General features: G+C 49.6%; 1 protein-coding gene across 13 annotated transcripts in view; it reads left to right on the forward strand.

The window, feature by feature from the left end:
• The window catches only part of CAMTA1 (calmodulin binding transcription activator 1), an 806,010-nt gene that overhangs the window by 257,488 nt on the left and 533,948 nt on the right, over positions 1 to 14,574 (forward strand). For all 13 annotated transcript variants that reach the window (XM_036999801.2, XM_036999802.2, XM_036999803.2 and 10 more), the window contains one exon: positions 8,664 to 8,731. In XM_036999801.2, coding sequence (XP_036855696.2) covers positions 8,664 to 8,731 — 68 coding nt within the window. The remainder of the gene's footprint in view (positions 1 to 8,663; positions 8,732 to 14,574) is intronic.

A 14,574-nucleotide genomic window follows, 5' to 3' on the forward strand; every position in this document is an offset into this window, starting at 1 on the left:
AATCGCCTTGCAGGCCCCATTTATTTCACTTTGAAATAATCCAACTTTGCTCTGCGTTCCTCGTTCCTGCTGTTGTCTTTCAGGACCTCACCCTCTCACTCCTGGGCTGTGATCATCGTCCTCTTTCTGCCCTTGCGCCGTCAGAGCGATGTCTCTGAAGCTCAGCTCTTCTTGTTTTCCCTTCCACTTGAAAGCTTTCCATGACCCCCTGGCTCTCGGGGAAGGTTCTCCATTCACCTGGCATTTTGATTACTCCACAGTTGGGTACATCCCTACCCTTTCAGCTTGTGGCTCTGCCAGTCCTGGTGCTCTGCAGACACTAGCTACTACTCAGGACACAAAGCTGCCCAAACACATTTGCTGTTCCCACTTCCCTGGTTTTGCATATGCTTCTTCCTTTCCTTAGTGCCTGCGTCAGCCTGGCAACCTCCTGCTCATTCTTCAAGACCCAGTTTAAATGGTAGCAACTTGGTGAAAATGTCACTTCTCCTCTCAGCATGAACACATTACTTGTGCTGCCAATTGAGCACCCATTGTTTTGAGAGTTCTGAGTTTTGCAGTTGACACAACAGCCCTGGGTCCTGCAGCCCTGTCTGTCTTCCTAGCTGTATTTCCCAGGACCATCGCTCATATGTCTATGTCGTTAGGCCCCTGTGTAGTGACTGGCGTATAGTGGGTGCTCAATAATTCATTGAACGATTGAACCAACGAGTGGATAATGAAATGAATGGAGGAGTGGGTGAATTTCTCCTTCACTGAATCTTTCTCTGAGTGTTTTTATGATGGCTCATTGTTTCGGTTCTGATTGGCACTTTGATGGCCATGAGGATACTTTCCCACATCTAAATGACAGACACCTGACTGGGCCAGGCCTTATTTCAGAAGTCTGGGCTGTTAGGAATTTATCCTGTATTACTAATTACCATTTTGCAGAAAGTCCCCCAGACCCCCTTGGGCCCCTGAGATCTTAATCACCACCACCCTCAATAACTGTCAGAGAAGAGCCATGCGACCCCTTACATAAATTTAAAAATTATGAACCATTATCCCATATGCTAGTTGTTTATAACACAAGCTGGTCATTTTGAAGGTGTGACTTGAAGTATTGGTTTTGACATGTGGGTGGGGACCCAGAACAGTCTGTAGTGGACATTGGCTTGGCCAGCTGGGTGCTAGGGAAGAACATCTGTGGATGGGGCAGGAATGTCCAGAGAGGGGGGTGTTGCACTGTTGGACCCAGAGTTGGAATACTTATCATGGAGGAGGTGGCCCACTGGCTTTATGCATGGGGTGCCCTGGAGACAGCAGGTGAGAGATGCCACTGGGAGGGGGTACAGAATGGCTATTTATTTATTTAAATTAAGGCCAATTATTTTCTGTAAAGTGGAGTGAGTGGTGGGTTCTGGGAAAATTTGCTTCCACTGTAAACATGTTGGTTAGAAGTCATTAATATGACATTCACACATGCCTAATAAAGTACATAACACAGAGATCTGGCACTGTCAAAATACCCAGAGGACATTAAGTATGAGTCTTAAAACCAAGAGTATTGGAAACAAGATATTTTTACTTCTCATTTGGGAGTAATATAATCGCATTTTGTGGCTCTAGCAGATGCTGGGGCCAGCTGCTGGCAGAGTCCTGGCTTTTTTTCCCCCATCAACTTTGGTCCCTTACATATAAAACCCTTGTGCAGAGCTCTCATAAAAAACAAACTTTAAAAAATTATCCCTTGGTTGAAAGATCCATTTTTTTTTTCTGTGCAAAATATCTGAGATTATGGAGACCACAGATGTCTTTATGACGTGGGCTCAGGAGAATAAACAACAAAACATATCTCTATACAGTTTGTAGTTGTTTTTGTTTGTTTAATTTGTCCCAATAAGCACTGAACTCCCCTTGTGACGGACCGTTCTCTCTTCCTGTCATTGGACCAAGTCTTGAAGACCAGGGACGGACTGTCTCAAGGAGAACCAATTGAAGACCGGGGAGGGGTTCCTGTCCTGTCTGAGGGGGATAAGGGGAAATTGTTGAAGGGAAGGGGTTTCTCTGGGCTGGATGGTTCCATGGGGTGTCTGCAGTGGGTGGCTCTTGCTCACAGGGGACCGAAGTGATAGCGAGGGGGCGCTGGAAGGTGGAGGTGGGTCTGGGCCCTTGGAGAATCCCGTATGCTCTCCCAAACGGATGCAGCCTCCCAGGGCACAGCTGCTCACCTCTCGGGTGGGCTGCGCGGGTAGTGATCCCTGCATTAAAGGAAGCGTTTGCCGAGGCAGCATCTTCACTCACACCTGGGCTCCGCGTGGGCCCTGTGGACACAGAGGGCTTGGCTCCAGGAGGCATATTGTTCTCTGCAGGTCCCCCTGATGTCTGTACCTATAGCTGCCCGGTACAGTGGCTGCCCGGCTCTTGAAGGTGGCTGCTGTGAGCTGAGATGGATCATAGGGGAAAACATACCGGAGTGTGAAAACTAAGTATGAAAAATAATGGGAACAAGCTCATGACTATGTTTTTTAAAATGAGTGAAAGAATAATATTATGGATATATTGGGTTTGAATATAAAATATATTAACAAATAAAATATATTATTACAATGAATTTCTTCTGTTTCTTTTTTTTTCTTTTTGAAAATGTAGCTTCTATCAATTTTAAAATCACACCAGTGGCTCACATTTGTGGCCCATGTTGTGTCTACTGGGCAGGGCTTCTCTGGGGCTGATGGACCGGCCAGGCACTGCCTTTGGGACATGGGGTGCTTGTGGGGTGTCTTCACATAGAAGCATTGGAAGCCTAATAGCAACTGCACACCTTTCTCTGTCTGCCTCTGGAACCCCTATCTGCAGCAAGTGGGCTTTCTCTTTGCATTCCTAGAGGAGAACTTGGCCTCTTCCATTCAACCTCTACCACCTCGACAGTTCCTGCCAGATACAAAAACGATTCAGAGCTCTGCACGGATGTTGGAACTGAGACTCAGGCCCTCCCCGGACACTGCAAAACTAGGCAGGGAAAACCACTAGGCACATAAATGCTAGCAACAGAAAGCACTGTGTCCTAGGAGTCCAGGAGTGGCGCAGCCATTGCTAAGAAGGTTCCAGGAGCTGAAGTTCACTGTGGAGTGAGACAGTGGGTGAGACTCCCTCGAGGAAGGGGGCTGTGGACAGGACCAGGAAGGTTCTGTGGCAGGACCAGTGCCAGCAGGTTGAGGTGGGAAGGGCCAGGAAGAGCCAGGGTGCCCCCGTGCATTCTCCCTTGCCAGCCCTGGGGCAGCCTTCAGGGATGGCCCTGAGTCTTGCTGGCTCACAGGTGGCTCTCCACTGAAATGGGCTTCACAGCCCTGCACCTGACCCCCCCAGGGCTGACAGGCCCAGCCCCGCCTGGCAGATGGGTGGTAAGTGATCAGCATGCCTTCGGATGGGGCGATGCCCCACGACACGGCTCGTGATAAGGTGTGGGGCTGTGCTGCCCCTCAGTCCTGCCTCCTCTGTGCTCCTCCCTGGGCTCAGGGCTCTGAGGAGGGGCTGCAGGATCCAGACCCGATGCCAAGCAGATGCGAGGGCCCATGGGACTCTACCACACAGACATCACACCTTGGCCGCAGTTCCTCTGTTTGAACATCCAAAGGACAAACTAAACATTTAAAATCTGCAAGCTGGACAGTCTTTGCTTTGGAGCCTGCAGTGATTTCCTTCATGTTGACAGCCAGGCCATTCTTTTCAGCTTTACTTCAGTGTTAGCATCCAAGAGGAGAGATTCAAAGGGAGTGGGGAGCCGGTGGGGGCCGGGGGCGGGGGTTGGCACTCTCTCTACCCCGGCACCACCCCTAGCCGGCTGTCCCCTCCCCTTGTTCCTTTTTGTTGCAGTTTGTACTCATACGGTTTACCTCTGGTGGCACTTAGTATATCCACAATGTGTGTAACCCGCACCTCTATCTACTTCCAGACATTTTTGTCCCCCAAAAGGCAACCCTATACCTGTTAACAGTCACCCCGCCCTCCCCTCTTCCTCCAGCCCTTGGCACCCACCCGCCTGCTATCTCTGGATTTGCCTGGTCTGGATACTTCATATCAATGGAATCACGTGCTACATGGCCTTTGGCTTCTTTCACTCAGCATGTTTCAAGGTTCGTCCATATTGGGGTGTGTATCAGAACAGCCTTTTTTATGGCTGAATACCCTTCTACTCTGCACATATGACATTTTGTTTATTTACCTAAATTGAATGACCCTTGGGGTGTTTCCACTTTTGGTGAGTGTGAATAATGGTGCAGTGAATATCCACGTGTAGTGTTTTGCTTGGGTCTCTGTTTTCACTTCTTTGGGGTACACTCTCTAATTTTGAGCATTCTGTGAATTTCCTGAGCCAGACTTGAGTTTGAGGGGTAGAAGGGAAGGATCAGGCATGCTCTGGGAGTCGGGAACCCTGGGTCCCGGCTGGGCTCAGGCACAAGCATGCTGACCTTGGGCAAGTCCCTTCTCCTCTCGGTGCCTCAGGTTCCCGCTCTGGGAAAGTGGCACGGCCAGGATCTGCGTTTCCGTGGCCTTCGGGGCCCTAGGTCGGCGGGGCTCTGGGGGAAGAACAGGAAGCCAGACCGTTGGCTGAAGGTCTTGTTTTTCAACCTCTTCTCTTCCGCTAGAGCATCTTTCTTTTCTGACTGTTTTTGTTTGTGTTGTAAGAACTTTTAAACAAATGGTTCCTGGAGATAAGGAGTTTTTCCTGTCTCTGAATCAGATGATCCTGTGAATCACAGGAGGGTTTTTGGGTGGAAGTGAGCTTGATCCTGCTGGAAAGAGAGAATGCCACTGACGGGTGCTCAGTCTGGCTCCCCCTGGCCTCTGAAGGCAGGCGGGGCACTGGGGAGACCTGGGCCAGTGGGGGGCAGGAGGCTGTTACCCTGCCCTGGGGGGAGCACGGCTCTCCATCTGCAGGGTTTCTTCCTTTTCTCTATTTGAGCACATCGTAGCTGTTCTCTGACAAATTCAGAACAGTGGTGGCGAGCGTGGGCTCTGGTGCTACAGAGACTAGCTATGTGACCCAAGTGCTCTGTGCCGCAGTTTCCCCACCTGTAAAATGGGCGCCATGCCCCCTGTAAAGTCCTAAGCAGTACCTCACTTTAGACTTCACTCCACCAGTGTTAGCCATGGTGGTGGTGATGATGGCACAGATGAAGTCCCGCTTCCCCCCACAACCACCCCAGCTGACTCTTCTCACTCTGGATTTTGATGGTTCTTACTTTTCTCTCAGTATTTGGCATCTGCTATTCTGTGTGGCTCTTTGGCATGTGCATATCCATTTCCCCCCAAAATTCCTAAGCTTTAGGAAGACAGGTCTGGCCCATGGCCTGTCCATCTGATGACCAGGTGGACCAAGGCCTGGATAAGGGGAGTGGGTTGGGCAGGCTGGGCAGACAGCTGACCCAGTGGTGCCATCCAGATGCGAGCCAGGCACCATATGGTCACGTTCCCTGGGGGCAGAATCCAGCTCTGGAGCATGGCCAACAGGAGCACAGCTTGGGTTTGAGCATTTGGTTTCCTTGCCCAGAAAGGCTGCTCGGAAGTGGGCTGTGTGCTCCACCCATGGCTCTGTGTGGGAGGTGTCTTGTTACTCTGGGGGTGGAGGGGGCAGGTGCCAGTGCTCAAAGGCAGTTCACAATCAGTGTGACTTCCCAAGGCCTCTGCCTGCTTGCACAGCAGCTCAGGCACCTGAGATGACCCTCTGGGTCTGGCTGCAGAGTTGACTGGATGGTTGACTCTGTTCTAGTGCCTATGTGGTACTGTCATGTTGACTTATTTCCATTCCCTATTTGACCATGAACTCTTCAAGGGCAGGCTTCAAAGTGGTCTTGTTCACTGACTTGTTCAGAGACACAAAGGGCAGGTATATAGTGCTCAGTAAATATTTGTAGAGTAAATATGGAGTGCAATGAATGCTCCACGGAGGTTTCTTCCTTTGAAGGAGGGTAGCAGTAGGGGGACCTGTCCAGCTGGGGTAAGTGTTGGCTGATGGATGTCCGTGAATGTCTTCTTCGGGTATCTGGGTCTTTGGAACCCTGTGATAAATCTCGATGTGGCTGGGATGATTGTGACGCCATCCTTCTGGGCCAGCAGGGGTCACGTAGCTCTCAGCATGATCCTGGGCAAGGGCGTAGATCTGAGGGGTTCCAGTTGGCACAGACGGTGCATCTGGATGGTAAGTCTTCCGAAATGCAGGTAGATGGGCTGATGCACATGATAAATGCCTTGTTTTATCCACTTAGGGACTCTGGCCACTGTCTGCTCTGTGTTTCGTGAAACCAGATGGGCACCAACAGATGAATGGAAGAGTTGACCCCAGTGGACGCTGAGCAGTCATTGCAGTGTTACCATCCACTGTGGGCAGAGGGGTGTGGAGGTGGGTGGAGGGTGGGGTTGGATGAAGGTGAGCCCAGCAGTGCTGGCAGCTTCTGAGCTGGGCCATTTGGTACGTGCTGTCTCATCAGGGGCTTCTAGACAGGTGGCTCGCGCCGTGTAGGCCTTGTAATGGTAGCCGCGGTGGCTGGGCAGCGCTCCGTGCTAGTCACTGGGTTAAGAACTGTTGCTGCTTGTGACTGCCCCGTGACATGGTATTGTCTCGGCTCCAGAGGAACCTAGGTCTAGACAGGCTAAGACATGCTCAAGATCAGACGGCTAATACGCGGCAGAGCTGCCGCCCGAAGCCGGGTCTGCTTGCTTCTGAAGCGTGTGCATCAACCACGCTACCATGTCGCTTCCCACAGCGGCTTAGAGTCGATGGAATTGCTGGTGAAGGTCATCCAGGAACTGATGGATTTTGCTGCTGTTGTTTTTGCTGCTGCTTCAACTGCCTTCAGTAATAAACATGCAAACACACAACACACTCCGAACACGTGCACACAGACACACATGCTCACTTACCTACACACAGTTATTTGTACGATGCCCGCTCTTCCTCCACCCATCTACCCACCCACCCATCCATCTGTCTTACAAACATTTATCAGGACACCGTTAGGTCCTGGGGATACATCAGTGATGACATATTTCTTGCCTTGAGAAGCTTGTGATGTAGTGGGGGGGGGGTTGCCATCCAAATAAACAAGCAATTAGGAGGCAGAGCGACCAATCCCATGCACTGGAGCGAGGTGCAGGGTGCCACGGGAGCACGTAGGATGGGCAGCCAACCCAGCCGTGAGCAGTCAGGAGGGCCAGCCACAGGAGGCGTCACCTGCCTATGGGACCTGAGGGAGGCATGTTCTAAGGAGAGCAGATGGGACATGAGCAGGTTCAGGGAGGAGAGAGCCATGTGCTGGCTGGCCAGCTTCTTCAGCTCCAGGCAGTGACAGAATCGCATGCACAAGGCAGCTGTATGTTTGCCACAGGTTCTGCTCTCAGATTCTCGGTGAAAGGTCCAGGCTCCTGGAGTGAGGTGGCCTGGGCTCTGGGGTACCAGCAACCTTGTGGGGTGGCTGGTTTCCACGATTAGATGAGACCCTGCTCCCCACCCGGGCTGGTGGTCTGCCTACCTGGCGGCATGGGTGGTGTTTTCTACTTTCATCTGCTCTGCTTGCCTGGTTTGGGCAATAGTCTCTTTTCTTTCTTCAAGGCCAGGTTAGTGTCTCTGGTCACAGGTGTGAGCTCCATTATGTCCAAGCCCAGAGGAGGCCACCTGCAGGGGAAGCCACAAACCTCTGCGCAGAGCAGCTGCTGCATTGCACGGAGCCTCCCAGGACCCTGGTTGCAGAGAAAGTTGAGGCGGAGGCCTTTTCTGCACATTTTTCTGATAGTCAAGGGCAGCAGCTCTGAGTTGTATCATCACCAAGATCAGTGGAAATGTGTACTAGTCCAACCTTAATTTAACTTACAATCCCTGCCAATTTCATGTTAGCAGATCTGTTTGGAGCTGGAAGTAATGGGCCATATCATGCCCCAGAGCTGGAGCAATGACTTATGTCGATGTCACCCGCTGGCTTTTTATGGAAATTATTAATAAATCAGTAATTCTATCTGCATTGAATGTTATTGTGTCTATAAATATTTAATTTACCTTTAGGTGCCCACTTTTTCTCCCTCTTTGCCTTAAACTCTGCTGACATTGCTCTTCTTTCTCAAGTGCCGCTCTGTAGATTAAGTTATCAGAAGTGGGGAAAGGTTAACTTCTCTCTCTCTTTCTGGAATATGGCTTTATCTTTTCTTTTCTTTTTAATCTTTGTGTGTTTGACTCAGAGGGTGGGAATCAAGCTGAGAGAATGCAGCGTCTCTTGTGACATTGATGAAAGATTAGTCCAGCTTCAGAAGACAGACTAAACTTTCCAGTTATGCCCTTGCATGAGTGGAGACCTGTTGTGGGCATGTGCTTGTCCCTCCTTCAAATTAGTGACATTTAGAGTCTGAAATGGTGTCTGATGTTTTCCTCCCACAGAGAAATATCTTTGTCCTTACCACGGACTCATCTTTTGAAACCCAGTGCTTTGATTATTATTGTGGCTGGTTGAATGGAAGGGGCCTGAAAAAAAAAAGAATCAAAATAGAAACACAGTCCAAGGCGAGTGTTTTTCCAGCAGAGATGGGCTCCCAAACGAGGACAGCAGCTGGGATGCAACAAAAACTTGCTTACCTCTCAGGAGCCAACGTGAGCTAATTGTTGTTATTATCTTTTTATTCTTCTGTTTCAGGAAATTGCAGCTTATTTAATAACATTTGAGAAACACGAAGAATGGCTAACCACATCCCCTAAGACAAGGTAATGTCCCAGATCTTGCAGTTTTTCAAATATGTACAGTGAATGGATGGATTGTCATTGATTACCTGATTTGGCCAGTCAATTCACGGGCAAGTTGAAAATGCCATGTTGCGTGTGATAGCTTGTGACATTGAGGTCTCATTTACTGACCTGAGGCCGCGGCAGTGATGCAGTCAGGTGGCTTAAAAACAGCGCACTTGGAACTTTGAAACTGGTAGCTTAACACTGGATCCTGCAGACGGGGCTTTGAAAGCCTTGGCAGGCAGGGATGTCAGGGGAAGTTTATTTTGGGAAAGTGCCCACCTGCCACCAGTGTTCTTTAGAAACTTACTTCCTAAAAGGGAAACTACAGTTGACTGTCCACTTTCATCTCAACGTGCTATACAAACTGAAAGTTAAGTTATTCTTGGTGGTGGGAAGACAATCTCCCGAGTCAGAAGCCACAGCTGCTTGCAGGTTATTATGCAGTAAATGTCCTTGAACCTGCCAACTGCCACAAACACTGAACTTCTCTCACCACTTGGGAATAGAGGGAATTGGCGAAGGTTCAGCCGACTTGGGTTCTGCCTGTGCAAATGATATTATTTTGTGTGGAGTGGTGAAGTGGGACTTAAGGCTTATTTTAAAGGCAGGCTCTTCTTTCCTCCCAGCTCTCAGTTTTTATTTTTGGTGTGTTACATCTTAGAACTTCAGAAACATGTGGCTGTGATCTTCCAATTGCCACCCCTTTTCTATTAGTGGTGACAGGCAGGTGTTTCTTAGCTTAGGCAGTGTTCACTGGAGTGTTGCTTACAGGGTGACTGGGCTGTGGGTCTGAGTAAGAGGTGGAATGCCCAGTCTGTTTCACTTTGGGCAGAAGCTCCAAATTCTCCAGGTTCATTAACTGGGACTGTGGAAAGAGCTGTGACCTGTTCAACCTTTCTGAGCCGGGGAGGAAGGAGGGTTCTATCCCTCAGAATATTTACTCATTCTAGAAGTTACTTTAAAATATTACTTCATTAGGCTTAGGGTTTTACTGGTTAGTATCCTTTCACTGAGGGCACAAAATTTCCATTTGGGAGGAGATCCAAGGATCTGAGGAGAGGGAGGGCAGTTCCTGAGGTCGACACCCCCAGGTGGGGCCAGAGGCTGGCTCTGAGATTTTGCCTTTCTTTCTGAATCCCTCTGCAGGAGTTCCTCAATTCCTCAGTCTTCTGGGGCCGTGATTTCCTTTGCTACAAAATCAAATGGTTTGTATCAGTAAGCTTTTGCGGTGATAATGCTATGTGAGAAATAATCTCCAAACTTAGTTTACTTTTAACAACAGACTTTTATTTCCTGCTCACAGGTCTGTGGATTGGCTGTGGCTTTGAGTTGGGTGCAGGACTGCTCCATGTATCTTTTTCTTGTAGGGCCCAGGCTGAGTAAGCCCCCACTGTCTGGGACATCTGGTTCTCATGGAAGATAGCAGAGATGTAAAAGCCCAAAGCAGTCCATGTAGGCAGAGAAAACCCCTGCTGAATGTGTCATCATAGGTCACACCTGCTCACAAATCCCTTCGCCAAAACAATTCCTGTGGCGAAGCCCAATACGAGTGGGGCCGGAAGGACATTTTTCTGTAGCTTGTGGGCAGGGGTGGAGTGGAGATCGAATGCTCGCCATGTGGTGGGCACAGCCATATCCCCGATCATGCAGAGCCTGGTACTTGCATTCTCCTTTCTTTCGGGGGCATCTTCTCCCAAGGTGGTCATTCCCATACTTGAGTGGGTGTCAAAATCAGCTGGAGGGCTTGTTAAACTACCCTGCTAGACCCCACCCCCAGAGTTTCTGACTCTGTAGTCCTGGTGTGGGGCCTGACAAGTTCCCAGGTGAGGGGATGAAGCTGGTCTGAGACTTGGAGACCCGCTGCCCTAGTTTCTTTGTGGGGAGGACGTCTGTCTGATTTCTGCTTCTGCACTATGAGCGTTGTCATCTCAAGCAGCCTCCAGGCTCTCTACATGCCCTTCACTCCTGGATGAAACACTCCTTGAATCTAAGTGGGAGGAAAGAGCTCCTCTTTAACCGGAGAGTGAGATTCTCTGGAATACATCCCAGGCCGTATGCCTGATTTTGGACGAGCAGACACGTGCTGTGCATCAGCTGCCCTTTGACTGCAGAGCATAGAATTTTCAAGGGGGGAGTTTGGCCTCGTGTTTCCACTTTCAGAGTCTGGGTTTCAGGTGAGGAGTGAATGTCACTCATGGTCATGCCTGACTCACTTGACTTTTTGGAGTATAAATAGAGCCAAGAGACTTCCCATCCCAATGCATAAGGGTGCGCACGGCAGAAGAGAAGGAATGTGGGTTTCAGATCCTGACAAATATGGGTTTGAGCCCTGGCTCTGTCACTCGATAGTTTTGTGACTTTTAGAAAGTCATTTCAGCCCCTTTAAAAGCTCCACTTTTTCTTCGTGTATGAAATGGAGTTGATGTTGATCCCGTCCTCATTGGGTCATTAAGAGGATCGAATGGGATACTTGGGACCTTGCCTGGCATGCTATGAGGGTCTGTGTCTGTGCACGGGGACTTCACTGTTCTTATCTGCGAGGGGCCGTCCCCGGGCTGCTGGAGGCTGACGTCAGGAGCCACCTGCCCAAATTTCTCCAGGCTTTGGAAGGATGAATTTCTTTCCTAAAGGCAGAGGGTGAAGACAATGTTTCCTATTAGTACTGTAATACCCACCTTGTGTTTACACTTGAAAGCTTCTTGTCCCAAGAGTAGGAAGAGCTGCTGTGGCTGTTCAAGGACCTTCCTAAATTAGTTGTTGAGTTGAGTTTGGGTCCCCCCTCCTGTCTCTAGTATTGAAATTAATTGGTACAGTTAACTGCTGAGTTCATACAAACCAGCCTCCTGGTATTAAGGAATTAATGACACCAATACTCTGCTGAATGAGAAGGCAATACAACTTCTGTTTGCCGCCGTCGCCACTGCTAATTTCATTTTAGAAAATTAATAAAAATGAATTGCACCACTGACATTTATAGAGTTTCCTAATAAAATGATACATTGTTTGTGTGGAGGAATCCCTATTAAATTAATTGTTGTAATCAGTTCCCATATAGATGTTGGTATAGGAGCCGCAGGGGGACCCACGCCTTGTCTCCCTGGCTTGCTGGTGGCTGGGGGTTATAAATATAGCCCTTGCTAAGAGACTGCCCTGATTACAGAGAAGGGCCCGGGAGCTCCGCTCACCTGTTTAATAATGAGGTGTGCTACATGGCGGCTCCCAGGGCCGGGGGCCTCTCGGGTGGCAACCGCACCACGACAGGACTGTTGAATGTTTAAACAGCCCACATTGTATTATCAGCAACTGGGGCCTTCTGGAAACGGCAGTTTGAAAATCACCCTCTGGATGTCTTTATTTGGCACTTGCTGTGTGCTCAGCACTATAATACCGTTTGGAGCCCTTAGGGAGCTGCACACTCCCCCACCCCACCAGGTGAATTTAGAATCTTGGAAGTAAGGGCGTCTTCCCTCTGTCTAGAATGTTCTTTCGGCTCCTTCTCCGGGCCTTGATTCGGGTGTCATTCGCTGTGAGGTCTTCCCTGAACACACGATCAGAAGCCACGGCCTCCCGCTCAGCTGGACTCCCTTTCCTCTCCTCTTGTTCTGAGTTTCTCTAGAGAGTTCATCACACTCTGACCCATGACACGTTTCCCCATTATTTGTCTAATTCATTTATTTATCATCTGACCTCCTCTCCCCCACAGTGGGAGTGCCATGAGGACAGGGCTCTGTAGCCTGGCATGCTCATGGTGCCAGACACCCAGGGCCTAGAACGGTGCTGGACGCCTGGTAGAATCTCAGTAAATATTTGTAAAATGGACCCGACTGAGGTAGGAACTGTGAGCCCGGGGTGCTGTGAGGGAAGAGCCCCGGGTTTGCTCTGTTTTATTTTTGTCTTGTTTATCTCCCCTTAGGATCTGCTAACTGACTCAGTGCTGTGCTCTGGGGCACTTCTATGGGTCCCGTGCTGTGCTTTTAAACCCTTTCAACAACCCCGCCCGGCAGCAAGATGCAGAGAGGGTATAGGATCTGTCCAAGATTGCACAGCAAGCGGTGGAACTGGAATATGAGTCCAGGATCACCTTTCTGCAAAGCCTACAATCTCAGCTTTTATGCTATACGTCACCTGCACGTAGTGGGTATGGGGATTTGAAGGCGGCCCAATAAATAGTTCCTCCATTCCTTTCCACCTCCCATCTCCCTGACTTCGAACCACCGAGGAGAGCTGGGCACCAGCCAGGCCTCCTTTGCCGGTGAGCATGGCTCTGGTGTGCTGGCCAGGTGGCTGCCTTGCCGTCCCTCTGAACTGGACTTAGCCCCCCAGTAGCGGGTGGTGCAGAACTACTGCACACTCCCCCGCAGGGCAGAGAGACGAGCGCAGCACAGGCGGGCAGGCTGCAAAATTTAGCAATCCTGATCATTTACTTCTCCTCCCCTGGGAAATGTGCAACCTTCCCTGGAAGGAATAGGCAAAGCTCAAGAAGGAATAAAAAACACTTCTTTCCTTGGAATCCTGTGTATGCTGGTTAGAGGGAGGCTGGAAATGCTATTCATTATCTAATTAATTAATTAGATTTATATAGATAGCACCTGAATACTGATGCACTAAAGGTCTAGTAATAGAATTTTCCTGTAATGAACACTCAGTGCTTCTTGGTCAATAAGCAGTAAAATGGCCAAGTAGAGGGCGGGGGTCTGGAAGGAAAGAAGAGAACGAAGACCCGAGTTCCAGGAGACCTGAGTGGTCCCTGGGAGGCTGGCCCTCTCTCCCGGCTCTCCAGGCCCCAGATGAGCCTTGCTTCCCCCCTGGCTCTTCCGGGCCAGGTGGTGGGTTCGCCGGAAGGCGGACAAGCCCTCGACCTCTGCTTTCTCACCCTGTTCTTCCTCCCAGGCTCCCAGAGCTCCAGAGGGGCTGTCTGCTCTGGGCCTTCCCAGTGGGAAGCCCTTGCCTGGCACCTGGATGCCGTGTTCTCATCATGAGCTTGTTGTCTGTCTCTTCTTAAGAAGGAATAGAATTGCAAAAATCCTTGGAGATCCCATTTGGATCATTAAAAGATTCCAGAAAAAAAAAAGGAATGAAGTCCTGACACTTGCTACAACCTGGATGAAGCTTGAAAACGCTGATAAGTGAAAAAAGCCAGTCAGGGAAGGATTAATACTGTGCATCCCGTAGAGAAGTCAGATTCGTGGAGACAGAAAGTAGAGTGGTGGGCGCCAGAGGCTGGAGAGGGGTGTTTAATGGGGACAGAGCTTTGGTGTGGGAGATGAGAAAGTTCTGGAGATGGATGGTGGGGATGGTTGCACAACCATGTATATGTACCTACTGCCACAGAAATGCACACTTAAAATGTGTGTGTGTGTGTGTGTGTGTGTGTAGGGGATGCTTTTGGAAGCAGAATCCTTATACCATCATCATTTTGGGAACTCTGTTCTTTAGAACTGTAAAGAAAAAATAAACTGGGCCAGTAGTCATTTCAATGTGGTGACCTTTGCATTGTGCTGAATTGGGGACCTGCTATTAAATTAACATTAACGATGTGTCATGTTACATCTATTTCAGTATTTGCCTAATATATTGAGCAAATCCTCAACGAGGCCCAAACTCTCATCATTAACCAAAGAGCAAATGTAGCGTGAGGGGAGCTCACGGTGGGCTGCCTGCTGGCTCCAGACTCGCGGGGACCTCCCCAGAAGGCGTCTGCCTTGGGGGTCCTGTCGTTTCTTCTCTTTGCAGATGAGACAGGGAATTAGCTGTGACCTGGATCCTGATAACGTGTCTGGTGTCTCAATGGTGGTGGGAAATCCCTAGTCTCGGAAGTG

This window comes from Manis javanica, chromosome 4 (assembly GCF_040802235.1).
Source record: "Manis javanica isolate MJ-LG chromosome 4, MJ_LKY, whole genome shotgun sequence".
NCBI lineage: Eukaryota > Metazoa > Chordata > Mammalia > Pholidota > Manidae > Manis > Manis javanica.